This window comes from Hydractinia symbiolongicarpus, chromosome 2, assembly GCF_029227915.1.
Source record: "Hydractinia symbiolongicarpus strain clone_291-10 chromosome 2, HSymV2.1, whole genome shotgun sequence".
NCBI classification, from domain to species: Eukaryota; Metazoa; Cnidaria; class Hydrozoa; order Anthoathecata; family Hydractiniidae; genus Hydractinia; species Hydractinia symbiolongicarpus.
Genome location: NC_079876.1, coordinates 12,433,179 through 12,448,731, shown reverse-complemented (window position 1 = coordinate 12,448,731; position 15,553 = coordinate 12,433,179). Strand labels below are relative to the sequence as shown.

The following is a 15,553-nucleotide window of genomic DNA, read 5'->3' as shown; positions in this document are numbered from 1 at the left end:
CCAGGCGTGTCGATGCGCTATGTCTTGAACAAGTCTCTACGGTTGAACCCAAAGCTAGAGCTCTACGCTCCAGGGGAGCCTTGTAAGCACAAGTGTAAAGAAGACTGCTTTAACAAGACGTGCAAGGCCTGCAAAGCTGTTCAAAAAGCCTGCACAGAGTGCACGAGAAATGAGGCCTACGAGCTCTTGCGGACGGGCATGGTCGGTGTCCCCGCGATTGTCTTCTGTAGGTACCACGAGAGGGACGTGACGGGTATCAAATCTCGGCGTTGCGCAAATTGACATCGAGGTGCCCCAGGAGCTGTACGATAAATGCAGTGAGATGGCTCCGCTATTTGTGGTCAAGGAGATACCCGACGAGCAAATCCCCGAGCACATGCAAGAGTACTTGACAACTACGGGGCGCAAATTTCTGACACCTCAGTTGGTTGCTGCTCATATAACCAACCACACACAGCTCAAGGTGTCCAGAGAGGGTTCGGAGGAGGATGATGAAGGGGCAGAAAAGGAATCAAGGTCAAAGGTTTTGAAGTAGTTCTTGTATGCTGTGAGGTATACAAGAAAGGAGCGACTCTACTAGCCAACAGGTCATAACCAAGAAGCATCCCGGGCGTGTAGCACAGGGGCACAAGTTGGCGGCACTGATGAAGCAGAGGAAGGAACAACTGAAACAACAACATGGTACAGTACAATCCACCAGTTCTGGAGCAAGTTCTGGAACCTCTTCTGGTAGCAGTTCAGTAGCAAGTTCTGGTGCCAGTTCTGTACAGTCAAACGACGTATATCTGTATAGCGCTGGAGCTCTTGTTGTACTTGCTTGTGCGGCAGCAGTTGGGGTCTATATCTTCCGTAAGCAGCAGTGTGAAAAAGAGCAGCCTGTTTAAATTGGAGATCGGCGTGCGCCTCAGCAGCGTCAGCCTTCGCCCCGCACTGGCTTACGCAAAACTGTTCAACCTCAAATTGACATTTTTCGCATGCGTTAAACCCTTAATAAATGACTTCGAAGATAACGCCTCAGGAAAAAGAGACCATCGACATGCTCTATCAGACCGTGGTTGATCTAGGGTTTACTTTCGAATACGCCCTTGCGGGTAAGAAGCTCTTAGGGATACCACGGCCCTCTGCTAAAATGGACATGAACGATGTCATGAAGATGACTGCATAATTTGCCGCAGGAAGGGCAAGCCGTGAGATGGCTGTCAATAAGGAGTGGATTCCCGCTAGTATTGTACCGAAAAAGTAAACAGCGAAAATTTGTGTCTACCGTCACTAAGGTAGACACAAAAGGCCATGAATAAATGACTCTAGACGTAGTTAAGGATCTGCATACGACAGTCTTTACTGGACCGACAAGTTGTGGCAAGACGCAGCGTGTCCTGGATCTTCTCTAAAACAAGTATATACAGCACTACTGCAACATAGTCATACTGTGCCCAACTATCCAGTGGAACAGGACTTACCTCGAAAAATCCTCGCTGTGGGAAGATGACTACGTCTTCCTGATAGACACCAAGGATCAGCTCTTCGAATAGATAGGAAAACTATCGTCGCTGCTGGCGGGCGAAGAGAGGTTGCCTTTAGTGGGAGGCATCGTAGGCATAGCCTTTGGCTCCTGACGCAGGCTTATACAGCCTTGCCAAAGAACCTCCGTCAACAAAAGAAGCAGTTGTTCCTCTGGTACCCTTTGGAGCGTTCGGACATGAGGATGACGATAGGGAGACGAACCAGATAGGTGACTGGGAGGAGATCAAGACCCGGCTGAAAAATTCCAAGCATGCGTGTTTGTATGTGTGACTGGAGCATCCAATTCTCGAGTGATAAGTTCTGTCCCAAGCAACCTGGCTGGAATTATTAAATAAAAACTACAAGATGAAAAATATTACAATTGAGACCGCCATTTCAGATGCCTTCCAGCCCGTTTTAAACAAACCCGCAAGGCTTAGAAATAGCAACGGCAACCCCAACGATATCTTTATCTCTCTCGAAGGACTCAAGTGGATGAAAACCAATACAACAGGCCCTGAGATTCGAGGTAGACTGCGAGCACTTATTGATCACGCTTCGTCACGTTACATGGTGCCCTGAGAACAAAGTAATTACTAAGATGAACCTGTGGCTCACCTTAACTACCCGCAGCAAGGCGATACTCTCTTTGCCACACAATTTCAAAATCACGAGCACCGTACATGCAGACACGATCCCGGATCCAAAACTGTAAGATAAAATGTCTTGTTGGTTGAATTTAACAATACCAAGTTACATACCGTAACCATCAACGGTCGCCCCTGGACGCGTGCTAAAGAAGTAGTACAAGGCGCACTGGAGTACAAAAAAAGACACATCTAATACCATCCGCAACCACTGCATTTGTGAAAATTACGCTCACAAGTGGAAACTGAGCGGTTCACCCTTAGCGGGTGAACCGGTGAACTGGCCATCCGACTCTCAAAAATACGACCTCTACATCAATGAGGGTATGTATGAGCTGGTGTTTGGAAGTTAGCAGACCAAGTCAAGAAGGTTCAGGAAATACTGCTGCAAAACAATGTTCCCAAAAATCCGTGAGCAACTACAGCGTCAAGCCATCAAAGAAAAAAATATGGCCATTGCGTTCCTCGAAGATGAGATTGATGTTAAGAGTCAGGAAAATGCAAGGCTTGCTGAACGCTTTGTCCCTCACCGATACCCGTACGACAACGTACTCTGCGTTGTCGACAAAAACGATCCTCATGAGAGTGGAAAAATGGGAATGCACAGGTATTACATGATCAGGTGCCAGCATAGGCAGCTGAGCACACGAATAAATATTTTACGTGCAAGGTACCCAAATATGGTCTCAAAGCCAGAATGTGATGAACCAAATGCTGTGCATGCCTGGAACAGGTTTAGGAATGATATCCTTGGCACTGCGTTCTCTTGGTGTAACCATTTTACCCTGCCTGACGATGATACGCGGGAGTACTTCAAAGATCTGTTCGATATTGATATGGAGTAGGTGCGCACAACTTTTTGTGGTTACACAAAAACCACAAAAACCACAAAAACACGCGTGATAGATGCTGCTTGACCACTACGAAGAAGTCAAAAACCGACTGAGATATCAGAAAGAACAAAAAGCCCTGCGGCTTGAAGATTTCCGCTTTAATCAAACATGTTGGAAAGCAATTATATGCGTTGCGATCGAGGACAGTATTAATTTAAAAGTTTATAATGCCAAAAAAAAATAAAGAGGTTAAAAACACAAAGAAAAAAGTTGTTTGAAGTCGTCTGTAAAGATTTTATGTTCCATAGGTTGTTTTTTTCAAATCAGAGAGAGAGTTTAAGCCTGATTGCATCGTGATCACTGAAATAGACAGTTTTAAAGAAGGTCTCGACATTAAAAGTATTTAATACATTCTCACGGATATAGACATGGTCAATAAGTGAACCTGATATATGAGTTGGCGAGGTTACGACTTGTTTATATCCAGTAAGAAAATCAAGGAAATAGTTTTCATCGCTAAATGCATTCACATTAAAATCTCCGAGTATAATATCAACAGTTTCATTTCCCAAAAAATGTTGAATAAGGTATAATGACTCATCTTTATTGAGAGAATTTTTACGATATAGAAGCAAAACATTAATAGCGTTTTCGTGAAACGTTCTTTTTGTCATTCTAAAAAATATTGCACCAGGAATTTTTACAATATCAAACAATTCTATAGTTTCATTATGACCAACTAAAAGACTAGAAAATTTGTCCACATTGTTGTTTGGAATTAAAGTAAAGTAATCTAGTTTTGAGTCGAAATGTGAGTTCAATGGTATCTGCGTTTCCGTTAGGCATAATAAATCACTTTCCATGAGAACGCGGTCGGACCTAATATCGTTTTTATGCTTGTTGTAGGATCTTGTATTAAGCAAAGTGACCATAATAGAATTTTCGCTAATTACACCAGTTTCTTTTTGTGTCAATTTTGAATGTTCTCGCATGTAATTGTATTGCTCTGTTGCTCGTGTGTCTGACTTAATGGTTGACTTAGCAAATGTACCCGTTAGGTATAAACCGTCTAAACTTGTGACTCGACTTAATGCAACATATATTTGTCCTGAATGAAAGGCTCGTTGTTTTAATAAATCAAAACAGACAACAATTTTATCAAACGTTTTTCCTTGAACCTTGTGAACAGTACAGGCCCATGACAGCATTAATGGGAATTGCAGCCGTTTCATAGAAGGTGAAGATGGATTATGTTTGTTAAATTTGATTTCTTTCTCTACTCTATTAATTGGTACAACATTTTCTTGAATAGCATATGGATCTGTTCTCATAGCTTTAAGTCCAGTATATATGTCTTCCATTTTCAAATATATTCTTGTTACATTTCCTGAGCTATCGGTTTTCAACCGATGAACAGTACCTATCTGTCCGTTAATGAGTTTATCAGATACATCAATATTTGACGTCAACATGACTTTTGCATGAAGTTTTACCAGAAGGTTTCGCGCAAGTCCACCTGTTTCCATTTGAGTGCGAGAATTAAAATTTTGGACTAGTTGCACGGGTATATTTTCTGGAATTTTTTCAATAGCTTCGATATTTATTTCGTCCGATGTTATGCTATTAAGCATTTTTTGTTATGCTCAGAGGCGGGTTGATTTTCAGCAAATATATAAATTGCATTTTTGGGGTAATGTGGGTCATTTGGTGAAATAAATTTAGATTTTAGTAAATCTTCGTGTCGCGTTTCTAATTTTCCCACTCTGATATTGTTTAATAATTCAATCAAATGTTGATCACCACGCTGTCTCATAACTTCCGTTAGTTCAGCAATCTTAAAATGCTTCCAGCAATGTAAAAGATTTAACAATGCATCTTTGTATTCTGCGTAAACTGGCCTTGCTTGAATTGGTGGAAGTTGGTAAAAATCGCCACATGCTATAACAGATATTCCTGCAAATGGAATGTCATCTGCGCATCCAAATATTTCGCTTAGCCGTTGATGAATATGTAAAAGTAGCTTGTTTGAAACCATTGAGATTTCATCTATTACAATAACGCTTAGTTCTGAAAGCTTGTTTCGCAGCATACATTTCTTTTTATCACTTAACTTAGAAATGGTTTTAGTGAAATTTCTATCCGCTGGTATACCTAAGGCTGAATGTATTGTATTTCCCTCTATATTAATGGCAGCAATACCGGTTGGTGCTAAAATGAGAATTTTATCCTTTTCTAAGTTTCCTGCACGATAGGAAAGTGCTTTATTTAGCATGTCAGAAATTGTTGTTATTAAATGGGACTTTCCACAACCTGAACTTCCTGTTAGAAAAATGTGAATTGGCTTAATTTTATGGTGTGCGTTACATGCTAAACCTTTTACGTAAGTTCTAACCCAATCATTAAAAATTTGCCTTTGTGTTTTATTTAATGTTCGAATCTTTTCATGGAGTTCGTCGTCGGAAATTCCAGGCTCAGTAATAGATGAAAAAGTGTTTCCAAAAACTAGGATGTTTTCGGTTTTACTTCGAATTTCGTCAGTGTCATGGTTGCTTATATTACTAATCTCATCAGTAACATCGTCGTTTTCCTGTTCGGCGAAAGAATCAAGATTATTTACATTTGCGTGAAAATTTATCATTGCTTCTTCAACAAGTTCACCAAATGGTTCGCATATTCTTTTATTTGTATTTATAATTTCTAATAAACCGTTTTCCAATAATTTCTCTGTGTAAGTACTCGAGTTTTCACTTAACAATTCTGCTTCCTGGCGAAAAGGATAAAACATAAGGAGCAAATGATGTGCATATCCTTCTGGATTTTTGTCTCGACTAGGTACATGGTATCTTAGAACACATTTTTCTTTTCGCAAGTTCAACATTTCTTTTGATGACATCAGAGGTATAGTTTTTGGATAAGGAGATTCGACTTGAATCTCAGCTATTATTTCTTCAAGTACTTCTGGTTGACTGTCATTTTCTTCTTCTGGTTTCGGTTTTATTTTCATAGAGTAGCTTGACAAGAACTCAGCATAACACATTTGTTCCAACATGGGGTATCTACCTTTTTTAAATTCTAAATTTGGTCTATCCATGTATCTATCCAACATGTTTCGTTTAAAAATATCCGTACTCTCTGGTGGTAAACTTAAAATTTCTTCTTCGCTACGACATACCCTGTATCGCTTCTCAGGAATGTTACTATTTGCAAAAACTACAGCTGGAAATGTCTTTCGTAACCATATTTCTGGCATTATAGTAGCTACTGCTTCTTGAACTGACATTTCACGATGATTTCGATAAGCATTTGCAATTGATTTCATTTGTACAAATAACGAATCGCCAGTTTCTAGTGCTTGCGATGCAGATTTTTTCATTGCCTCTGAAGATTCATTTTCAACTTTTGACAAATAAGCACACATGTAAGAAACTGCTTTATAATAATCAAGAACAGGTTGAATGTCTATGTTAGCTTCCCATGCCTTCAAACCCTCAGTAAAATAATTATTGATAAAACAAGAATCTGGAAGCCTTCGGAAGTGAATTTGAAATCCAGGATCAGGTGAGATGCTTAGTGCGTTTTCATATTCTTTATTTGTTATGGCTAAACTTTGAAGGATTTGTTAAATTGTACCTGGTTGGTTATAATTCGGTTCGTCTGGATGAAGAATATTGTTGAATCTTGGATTCAAATTTAAATCTATGTAAGTTTTTACTTTTTCTAGTATAGCCTTTCTTTCTTTTAACCGTGTTTCTCTTTCTTTCTTTGAGATGTTATCAGGTAAAGGCTCAGCAACAATTGTACGGTCTGTAAAAAACTTACCGAAAGAGTATCGACAATTCTTGTTTTTATATTTACGACAAGATTTAGAATGAGAATGTGTTTGATATGTCGAAACTAGTTTGTAGAGATCTGGGTTGCTGTCTTTATTAGAAAGCTGACATTTAACTATGTTATTCACAAAGGCAATATATTCTTTTTTGTTATCGCTACGTAAAATTGGTGCATTGACAACCCATAATAAAAAGTGGATGTGTGGCTACCTCTAACCTGAAATTCAACTCTAATCGCGTAGTAGTTTACTTTACCTAATGGTCCGTTGACCACTATGGTTTTAAAAAACGTCTCAACTCTGTATTAAAAATGTCTTGCTAGAAGAACTGGATTACTGTTAAGAATCTCTGTTCTTTGATAATAATTTAGATTTTCGATTTCTTCTTCAGATATGTCATTACCTTTTAATTTAGTAATGATTTTAACCAGTTCATTCCATCTTAAGTCTGCACAGGACAAAAGTCATAAAAAATGTTGGAAGTCCTAGCTGTTTTACCATAGCCAAAACTTCAAAGAGAAATCGTTTCCAATATGCAGGAGTTCCTTTCAACGTGTTCATAAACGTGAAAGCGTCGTCACTGGCTATAAACGATTTAACTCTTTCTTTAAAATTCGCAGACATCATTCCTACTGTAAGACCATCCGCTTTAATTTTTTGCATAGCGATGTTTATGCGACTATTTAAATTAAGATGTTGAGTCACTGCATGAGCAAAGAATATATAGTCAGTATCAGAGGCAAACTTCTGTCTATAATTCAGTAATCTTTGGTTGAAAGACTTGGTCGGGGAAAGTGGTACTTGTCTTTTCGTGTGATATCCGAATTTACCTGTTGGAAATAGATAGGGGTGGGAAAGTTCTTCACAATGCTCATCAGAAATTATTGGTATGGGAAATTTGTTCTCTCCTGGAGCAATAACAATATTTCCATCATCAATTTGGTCATGTGGAATAGTTGGAACAAAAGACGTTTCTTGGCAAGGCAAGCGATACTCGTTTAACGGGTTTTCATTCTCTTCTTCGCTATTGTCCAGGAAATCTTCATTCTTGGTTTTTACATCACCGATATTATTATTTGTTGTCGATTTTATTGCAAAATCAACGTTCATTTCATTTTCACTTTTTCCAGTTTCATGTTCAGATGTTAAATTAATCCAGGAAGGTGGTATGTTTGTGAGGTTAATTTCAATATTTGAATAAAGAGGGTTAACCAGTTTCAGATAACAAAGAACTTCCCGAATAACATCTGGCCTTACCGATTCTAAATAAACGTTAGATTTGAAATTCAGTTTTTTCTTTAACGCAACTTGCACTACACCATTATTATCCATTCCTCTTGGTAAGACATTGCTTATTTCATCGGCTTTTATTGGAACATTACATATTGCACCTTTTATTTTAGGACACTGACCTTTAGGCATTATTGCAATTCGTTTAAATAAAATTCTTTTAGATATAATAATTTTTTCTAATCGTCGTAATGTGCTCATTGATTCTGGGAGATCAAACATTTGGAGATTATTAGATACAGCCTGGGAAGGAACTTTTCCTTTTGTAAGTTTTAAATGGCATGTTGCACATATGTATTCTTTGCCATCAAAACTTTGTACTCTGAAGCGAAAATGCTCTTCTGAAATGGCAGGATAATTGACGTGGCGAAAAAATTTAATTGACCGCCTATATAAAGAACGATTACATATGACACATATATAAAATGGCCCATCAGAATCAAGCAGATTGTTAACACGCTTACGTTTTGTTGCTTTACCTTCCACTACATGGTGTTTCTTTGCAGTTTTTTGTGCCTGTTGGCCCTGCTCAGTTTCCCGATATTTTCCTACGGACTCCCTTTGCTTCGCTTGGCCCTGTTCCGTTTTTTTGTATTTACTTTTCGACTCTCTTAGCTTGGATCGACCATTTACTGTATTTTGATATTTCCCTATAGACTCTTTTATCCTAGCGTGTCCCTTTTCTGTTTTTTGATATTTGCCTATCGACTTTTTCACCTTAGCTTGTCCCTGTTACGTTTTCCGATATTTGCTTATCGACTCGTTCAACTTAGCTTGGCCGTATTCCGTTTTCTGATATTTGCCTATTGAATTTTTTTGTATCACTCGGCCTCTCTCGGATTCACGGTACTTCCTGTGTTGTTCTAGTTTTCTTTTCCTGCGAATGTTAAGCATAATGTTACCAGTTATCTGTTCAGTTGTGAGTATTTTGAAATATTGAGTTTCAAGACACATTGCTTCGCCAGGGGTGACGTATATTTCGCGTATGTAGCTTTCAACATGTTGCAATGAATCAAATTTTAAAAGGACTGACGTACCCTGTTCTGTTATTTGTCCTAAACTAGTTCGGCTATGAGGATCAAATAAATAAATTTGCGGGTGGCCCCAAACTATAGCAAAACTAACACCGCTAATAATGCCCAGCATTCCTTGCCCTTTATCGGATTCAGATGAATTATGAAAAGTGCGTAATGAAGTGCTATCGTCTGTAATAATATGAGAAACATTTTCTAAACTTTGTATTTGTATGACCTCATTTTCAAGAACGAAACTATTTGGGAGCTCACTTGCGCTTAAGTACTGGTTTGTGTATCCTAGGTTTGTGTACCACTTTGTGCCTTCGAAGGATATGATCAAGATCACCTGGATTCCAAAAAGAAACTTTTTTAAGAGCCGACCAAACGATCGCAAACAGGGAATTACACATACATTGTGTACCAGTAAAAGATCCAAGGCCCCGATTAGTTTCAACATCACCAGAAAGTAAAAGTACCATACGGCGACAGCTTTTATATGCGAGGTTCATATTAGCGGTGGTAACGTGTGATCGAGAAAAAAAAATCTTAAAAGCTAGAGAAACCTCCGTTTTGTAATTTCACCAATAAATTCACTACTAAATTCACCGATAAGTTCACTATTAAGTTCACCGATAAGTAAATTCAAGTTCAAGGTTCAGTAAGTTCAATTAATTCTGAATATCTGAATGTTCTGAATAACTAGCTTTTATACTCTGTCGAGTTTCTTCTCGTTTATACTCTGCCGAGTCACGGTTGTCGAACCTAAAAAAAGAAAAGGAATTTCATTGTAATTTTTTGTTTCAATAGCACGGTATAAAAATTAACAAACTTATGTCTGCTAAGATACCAATACCTCACAAAATCAAGTTAAAAAGTATGTGACGCTAATTTTAATTGAAACATGCACTTAAAGCAGCTTACCTCACACTCCTAAATAAATTATAACCTGAAAATCGTTTATAAAATACTAGCTTTTAACCTGTTGTAATCCACAAGTTTGCTAGATTAGCTGGTTGTATACACGTTTTTTTTCCTATAAGAAAAGCGTTTTTGACCTGCTTCAATTTTACTAGCAAAATGCTTCTAGGCTGAAACTTTCTTACTTTTTATTCTTCTCTTTTCTTTGTTTTAAAACACTATTTTCGTTGAGAAAAAAAGACTTATTTTTAAAATATTTTTTTCAGGATGTAACTTCAGTAAAAAAATTGTGTTGTTTCTTGACCTGTAATTGAAAATACGCGGGGGTTTTTTCAATATAAGAAATTTTTAAAATCTTAAAATTGTTAAGACAATGCCCAGCCTTGGTATGACAGGATTCAATTCCTGGAGACCTTCATATTTACATTTTTATACAGTTATTTAATCACCATAATTTCAAAACAGCATATATCATGCTATATCGTTTATGTGTGGAAAAATCCATGGGGTCACCCGTCCTCAGACTTGATACAGAGGAAGTTGAGTTTAGATCTAACACAGTCTAGATCAGATTGGAAGAGGGTCATTAATATACCCCGTCCAACCCATGCTAGCATGGAAAACGGACGTTAAGCCGAGAATGATGATGATTTCGCTTGTGGTTTTACACAAGTCCCTTTTGGTCGACAAAAATACAAAATACGGCTAGTATCAATATAAAGACTAATCGTTTAACCCTGAAAAAATTCATGAGGTCGCCCGTCCTTTATATATCGCATTTCATTTTGTGCTTGATTTTACACAAGATGCTTTTGGCCGACAAACAGACAAGATATATACATATACATACGAAAGGGTGTCCAACGAACAGACAAAATATGACTATTATTAATATATACTAATCGTTTACCAATGGAAAAATTCACAGGGTTGCCCATCCTTAATGTATCGCATTACATTTCGTGTGGTTTTACACAAGACGCTTTTGGCAGACAAACAGACAAAATACGGACTGACAAACAAACAAAATATGGCTAACTAATAGTTTACCCATGGAGAAATCCGTACGGTCACCCTACTTTCATATATCGCATTTCATTGTATAAAAACCATACATTTACGTTAGGTATATACGTTAAGGGGCTTCGAAAAATTTTTGGGCCCTGTTAGCAGTATATTGCAGTTAGGATTTAGACGACCTCCCTCCCCCTCTTTAGCGGATTTCCGTCCGTGAAATACAGTGCACGGCGATATCCCACAAACAGGGCCCAAAAATTTTTTCAAAAGCCCCTTAACCAACGAGGGTGTCAATAAGCTGCATATGCCGTAAAAAGTGCAGGTGTTTTTGAGCAAGTTCGGTGTGTTGAAAAAAACCTTATGTATTTGCCTGACAAAAACCTGTATAGACCCGAATAATATATAATGATTCAGAAAATTAAAAAATAAACTTATATAATTTATGGTAGCGAAGTTCTAAAAAGAACTGTTTTCGATAGTTTTCAATAAGATTTACTTGATAAAAAACTGATATATTAACTTCTTTATGGACAAGTTCATAAATATCAGACACTGATTTGGAGATTGCAAAAAAGCAAAAAAGAAAAATTTCCTCATAATTTGTTTATAAATCCGCCTAGTTTGCTAAAATTTTGAGGGATGCTGCGTATGCTTGTTCTTCAAAAGCTAAGTTGGTCAAAATACTAAAAAAACCTGTTGTGGTACATAAAAAGTAACATTGTTAGTAATTTATCATTTCTTTGGTTATCCTTGTGTTTTCAATCTCCTTATCCTATTTAAAGCACTTTTTAATGGTATATTCACTAAAAAAAAATTTCAGGACACAAATTTATCAGAGTATTTGAACAATATACTGATAAATTTTTAACAAACGAAAATTATTAAAATGTCAGAATGATACTCATTTTCCATTAGATATAAATGTCCTGTATTTCGTAAAGAGCATTAAAATCATATTAAGTCTTATTTAATAATGCCTAAAAACGATTTTAGGGGTAATAAAATGATAAAATCTTAACAATTTACATAACCAAACTCTACTTTATTATTGCCCTTTTAAGTTTTTTTAGACTGTTATGTTAGACTCATTGAGTATTGAGTGCATAAATGGTTACTGCCACATATGGTTGAAAATGTTTACTATGTATGTTTACCATACTATGTTTACTATGTATGAATGAATTGGACAGGATTTGATAACAAAATAACTAGAAGTGCAGTATTTGCAAAGAAAAATATCCCGATTCAGATTTGTTAAGAAATTATCACATTTTTGCTCTACATGGGATATATATTCAGTATTGTTCCAGTTAACTGTATTTTCATATAAAATAAGTACAAAAAAAATAGTTATTTGTCTCTTTTTGTTTTGGGGTCACAAGCTGATAAAACCTAACAATTTTGCAGCTTTAAAGTGTTATATTTTATCAATTTTGTGTCCTGGAAATAAAAAATATGCAAAATTGCTCAGAAAGTTCCTAAAAACATCATAATCAAAGCAAAATACATAACTCATAAAAATAAGGAGTTTAGAGCATTTTTTATCAATTTCAAAATTCTGGGCTTGTTAATTTTTTATCAATTTATTGTTCCTGAAACAAACGATAATAACTATGTTAATATTTGCTGTTATGAAACAGGGATTTCATATTCAGGAACTTCTGACTATAATGCTAAGTCTAAAATCAAATTGTTTTTTTAACTTATTCTGCATAAACATTTTCTGATAAACTTAAAACAACTGATACCAATGTCCAAAAATCATCAAAATATGGTCTGATATTAATGAACTTGTCCTTATCTTCAAGCGCCTTCTTTCAACTATCGACTGCGTGAACGAGGGTGCCGACTCGCCGGAAACCATGGAGCTGTCGGTCGGCAATATAACAAAAACTTGAAATTTCGCCTGGAGAAACCAGAAATCAACCCGAAACAACATTTTTTAAACATTTATTGCCATGTATAATTTATTCTTTTAATATCGAGGAATGGTAGTGGAAGACTGTTTTTATAACATTTATTTCATAAATAGCTGTAATAAAATCCCACAAATAATAAACTGTAAGTACGACGACAAAATAGCACCTCCCTTCTTGTCATAAGAATTTAAGGAGCTTGCTCGCGTTGCATTTCGGGCCGTTTCGGACAGACCCAGGCTTTTAGGGCGGTTACAAACGAAAAAACCCCCAAAAAACGCCCGCGGCCGCCCTCGCATACACAGCGTTTTCGGTGAGTCGGAACTCTGCATGATGTTACAAGAAATTGCACTTCAGGAATGCTCCGGCCGAGTTCGTGAAAGTGTGAGTGGTTTTGGGCCAATTTAATTCGAAAAATTCCCAAATTCGTCTCTACCTATGCGGGCGTTTGCGGCTTATCAGCAACCTCTTCTAAACTCAGCAAAATTTTTGTTAGGATCTAGAGAGAAGCTCAAAATCTTAAATTTTTTCCCTTGGCACTAACTATGGCAGCACCTCACAGAAACTCTAAACTAAGTTCACGCAATCTCCCATTTTACAGGATTCCAGGGTTGGAAGGTATGTAATTAGCAAATGTGGTACATATATAGCTAGCTATACTTTATTTTTTCCCAGTCAGCATAAATGATGGCATGGGCATAACTTTGTAAAATACTTAAAGATTTATAAATTTAGCCTAAATACTTGAAATTCTATTCTTTGTTAAGTTAGAAAAATACTGTAGCTACAGGGAAGTTTTAAATTAAAATATTAATTACCTATAGTTCAGTTCAACACCACCAAAATTTAAAATTTCTTCAATGTTAGCTAGCTAGCTATTTGGAATGTTCTAGGTGATACCTAGCTCAACTTTTCGGTATGTTCGGTTGGTTCTGGAACGTTTAACAGACAGGAATTCAATATTATCTTTTTCGTCGTTTTTCTTAATGCAGATATAGCAGTTCTAGTCTTTCACCAGCAAGAAAATGGCTTTCTGGCTACCTAAAAAATTGCGACTTTGGGACGGGTCGTAAATGTTAATACTGTATTGTCATTGGTTGAAAACTATTAGCCTGTAAACCATGCAATAAACTGAAAAAGTACAGAGTATCTATACTAGGACTAACTACCCGCGGCTTCCAGGCTCTGTGCTGTCTCTATATATATATATATATATATATATATATATATATCTATCTTCCATCCGGCGATTTTAAAGATTCCGCCCCGCGTGGCGATGGCGGAAATCAAAAATATGGAAGCGTACGTACAGTGGCAACAACGTAGACAAATTTATCAATCAATGTACCTGTGCTGCGATGCTGCATCAAGGCGGAGTCTACTACCGGGTATTGTCCACAGTGTTTGAAAAATTTTAGATTTAAAATGGGGGAGTACTACAAGGGGTTTGAATATTCAGATGATGACGAGCTTCTAGGCAGAGTAGCATCAGGCGAAAAGCCGTGGACAACATTCGCAAGATGTGATATTGACCTGGAGCTAGAGGATGATATTGAACACCTGGGCCTAAATATTGTTGATGCGAGGGTGAACAAGTGGGGTATGCTCTGCTACGAGGTTATCAAGGACCCCAGATTAAAGCTCTCGGATCTAGCCAGCCAAATGTTATCAAGGGGATCCTCTATGGCTACCCATTCTATACCCTCCATCCTTATGATTATACGCGCCTTCATCCGATTGATGATGACTCCGACGACGATGAGGATGACTCTGGGGATGATTAAGACTTTTTTGTTGTTTGGTTAGGTAATAATATGAACCACAGGTTGATATTAACTATGATTATACAATGGCAACTGACTTGAGAAATTCACCACTCCCTGACATGCTCTGGAGGTGCTTTAGCATCTTCGGGATTAGTATCAACTCCTCTCACACAAAACGACGTTCAGGACCACCGTCAAGATAGTACAACAGACGACGACTACCTGTTACTATACGATCACTTCTATACGACCAAGCTCCATCAAGCATCAGTTGCACGTAGGGGGTTTTCTTCAGGATATTCTTGATTTGACACAAGCGGCACCTCCTCGAGTTTGATCGCCTTGCTTGGCTTCATACCGATCATAGCAGTCTTGGTATTGTTCAACCCCTCGACGATAGTGTTTTACCCAAGTGGTACTTTGTTCGTCAGTGACCAGCTCTTGTGCATCCTGGGGTTTGAGAAGCCTCTCCGCAAGTATCTTGTTGTACGATTCGACGAAGACCGTGAATGTATGGTGGTATTTAGTAGTTGTACGCTTAATTTCGACACGCTAACCTTGTTTCAAATCTAATTTACTATATGTATGCATTTTCCATCCGCATGTTTTAGCGAGGATATAAGTGTTAAACTACGGAGGTTACTTCTATTTATTGGGCTATATATCTTTTCTAATCTGGGAAGGATTTTTAATAACTGAAAACCTTACTTTTGGAAATATTTTAGCTTCTTTTGCAGCAAAAGCACAAAACTCCCTCTTTACCGCGAACAACACCGCAACCCTTGATATTACTTTGGCAAAAAATCTATCAAATTTTT

At 37.4% G+C, this 15,553-nt stretch overlaps 1 protein-coding gene across 1 annotated transcript; it reads right to left on the bottom strand.

The window, feature by feature from the left end:
• Nucleotides 1-4,598: 4,598 nt before the first annotated feature.
• LOC130629775 (uncharacterized) lies at nt 4,599-5,621 on the bottom strand. Its single transcript, XM_057443113.1, has one exon. The coding sequence runs from the start codon at nt 5,619-5,621 to the stop codon at nt 4,599-4,601; it is 1,023 nt and encodes a 340-aa protein (XP_057299096.1).
• Between the last annotated feature and the right edge of the window lie 9,932 nt (nt 5,622-15,553).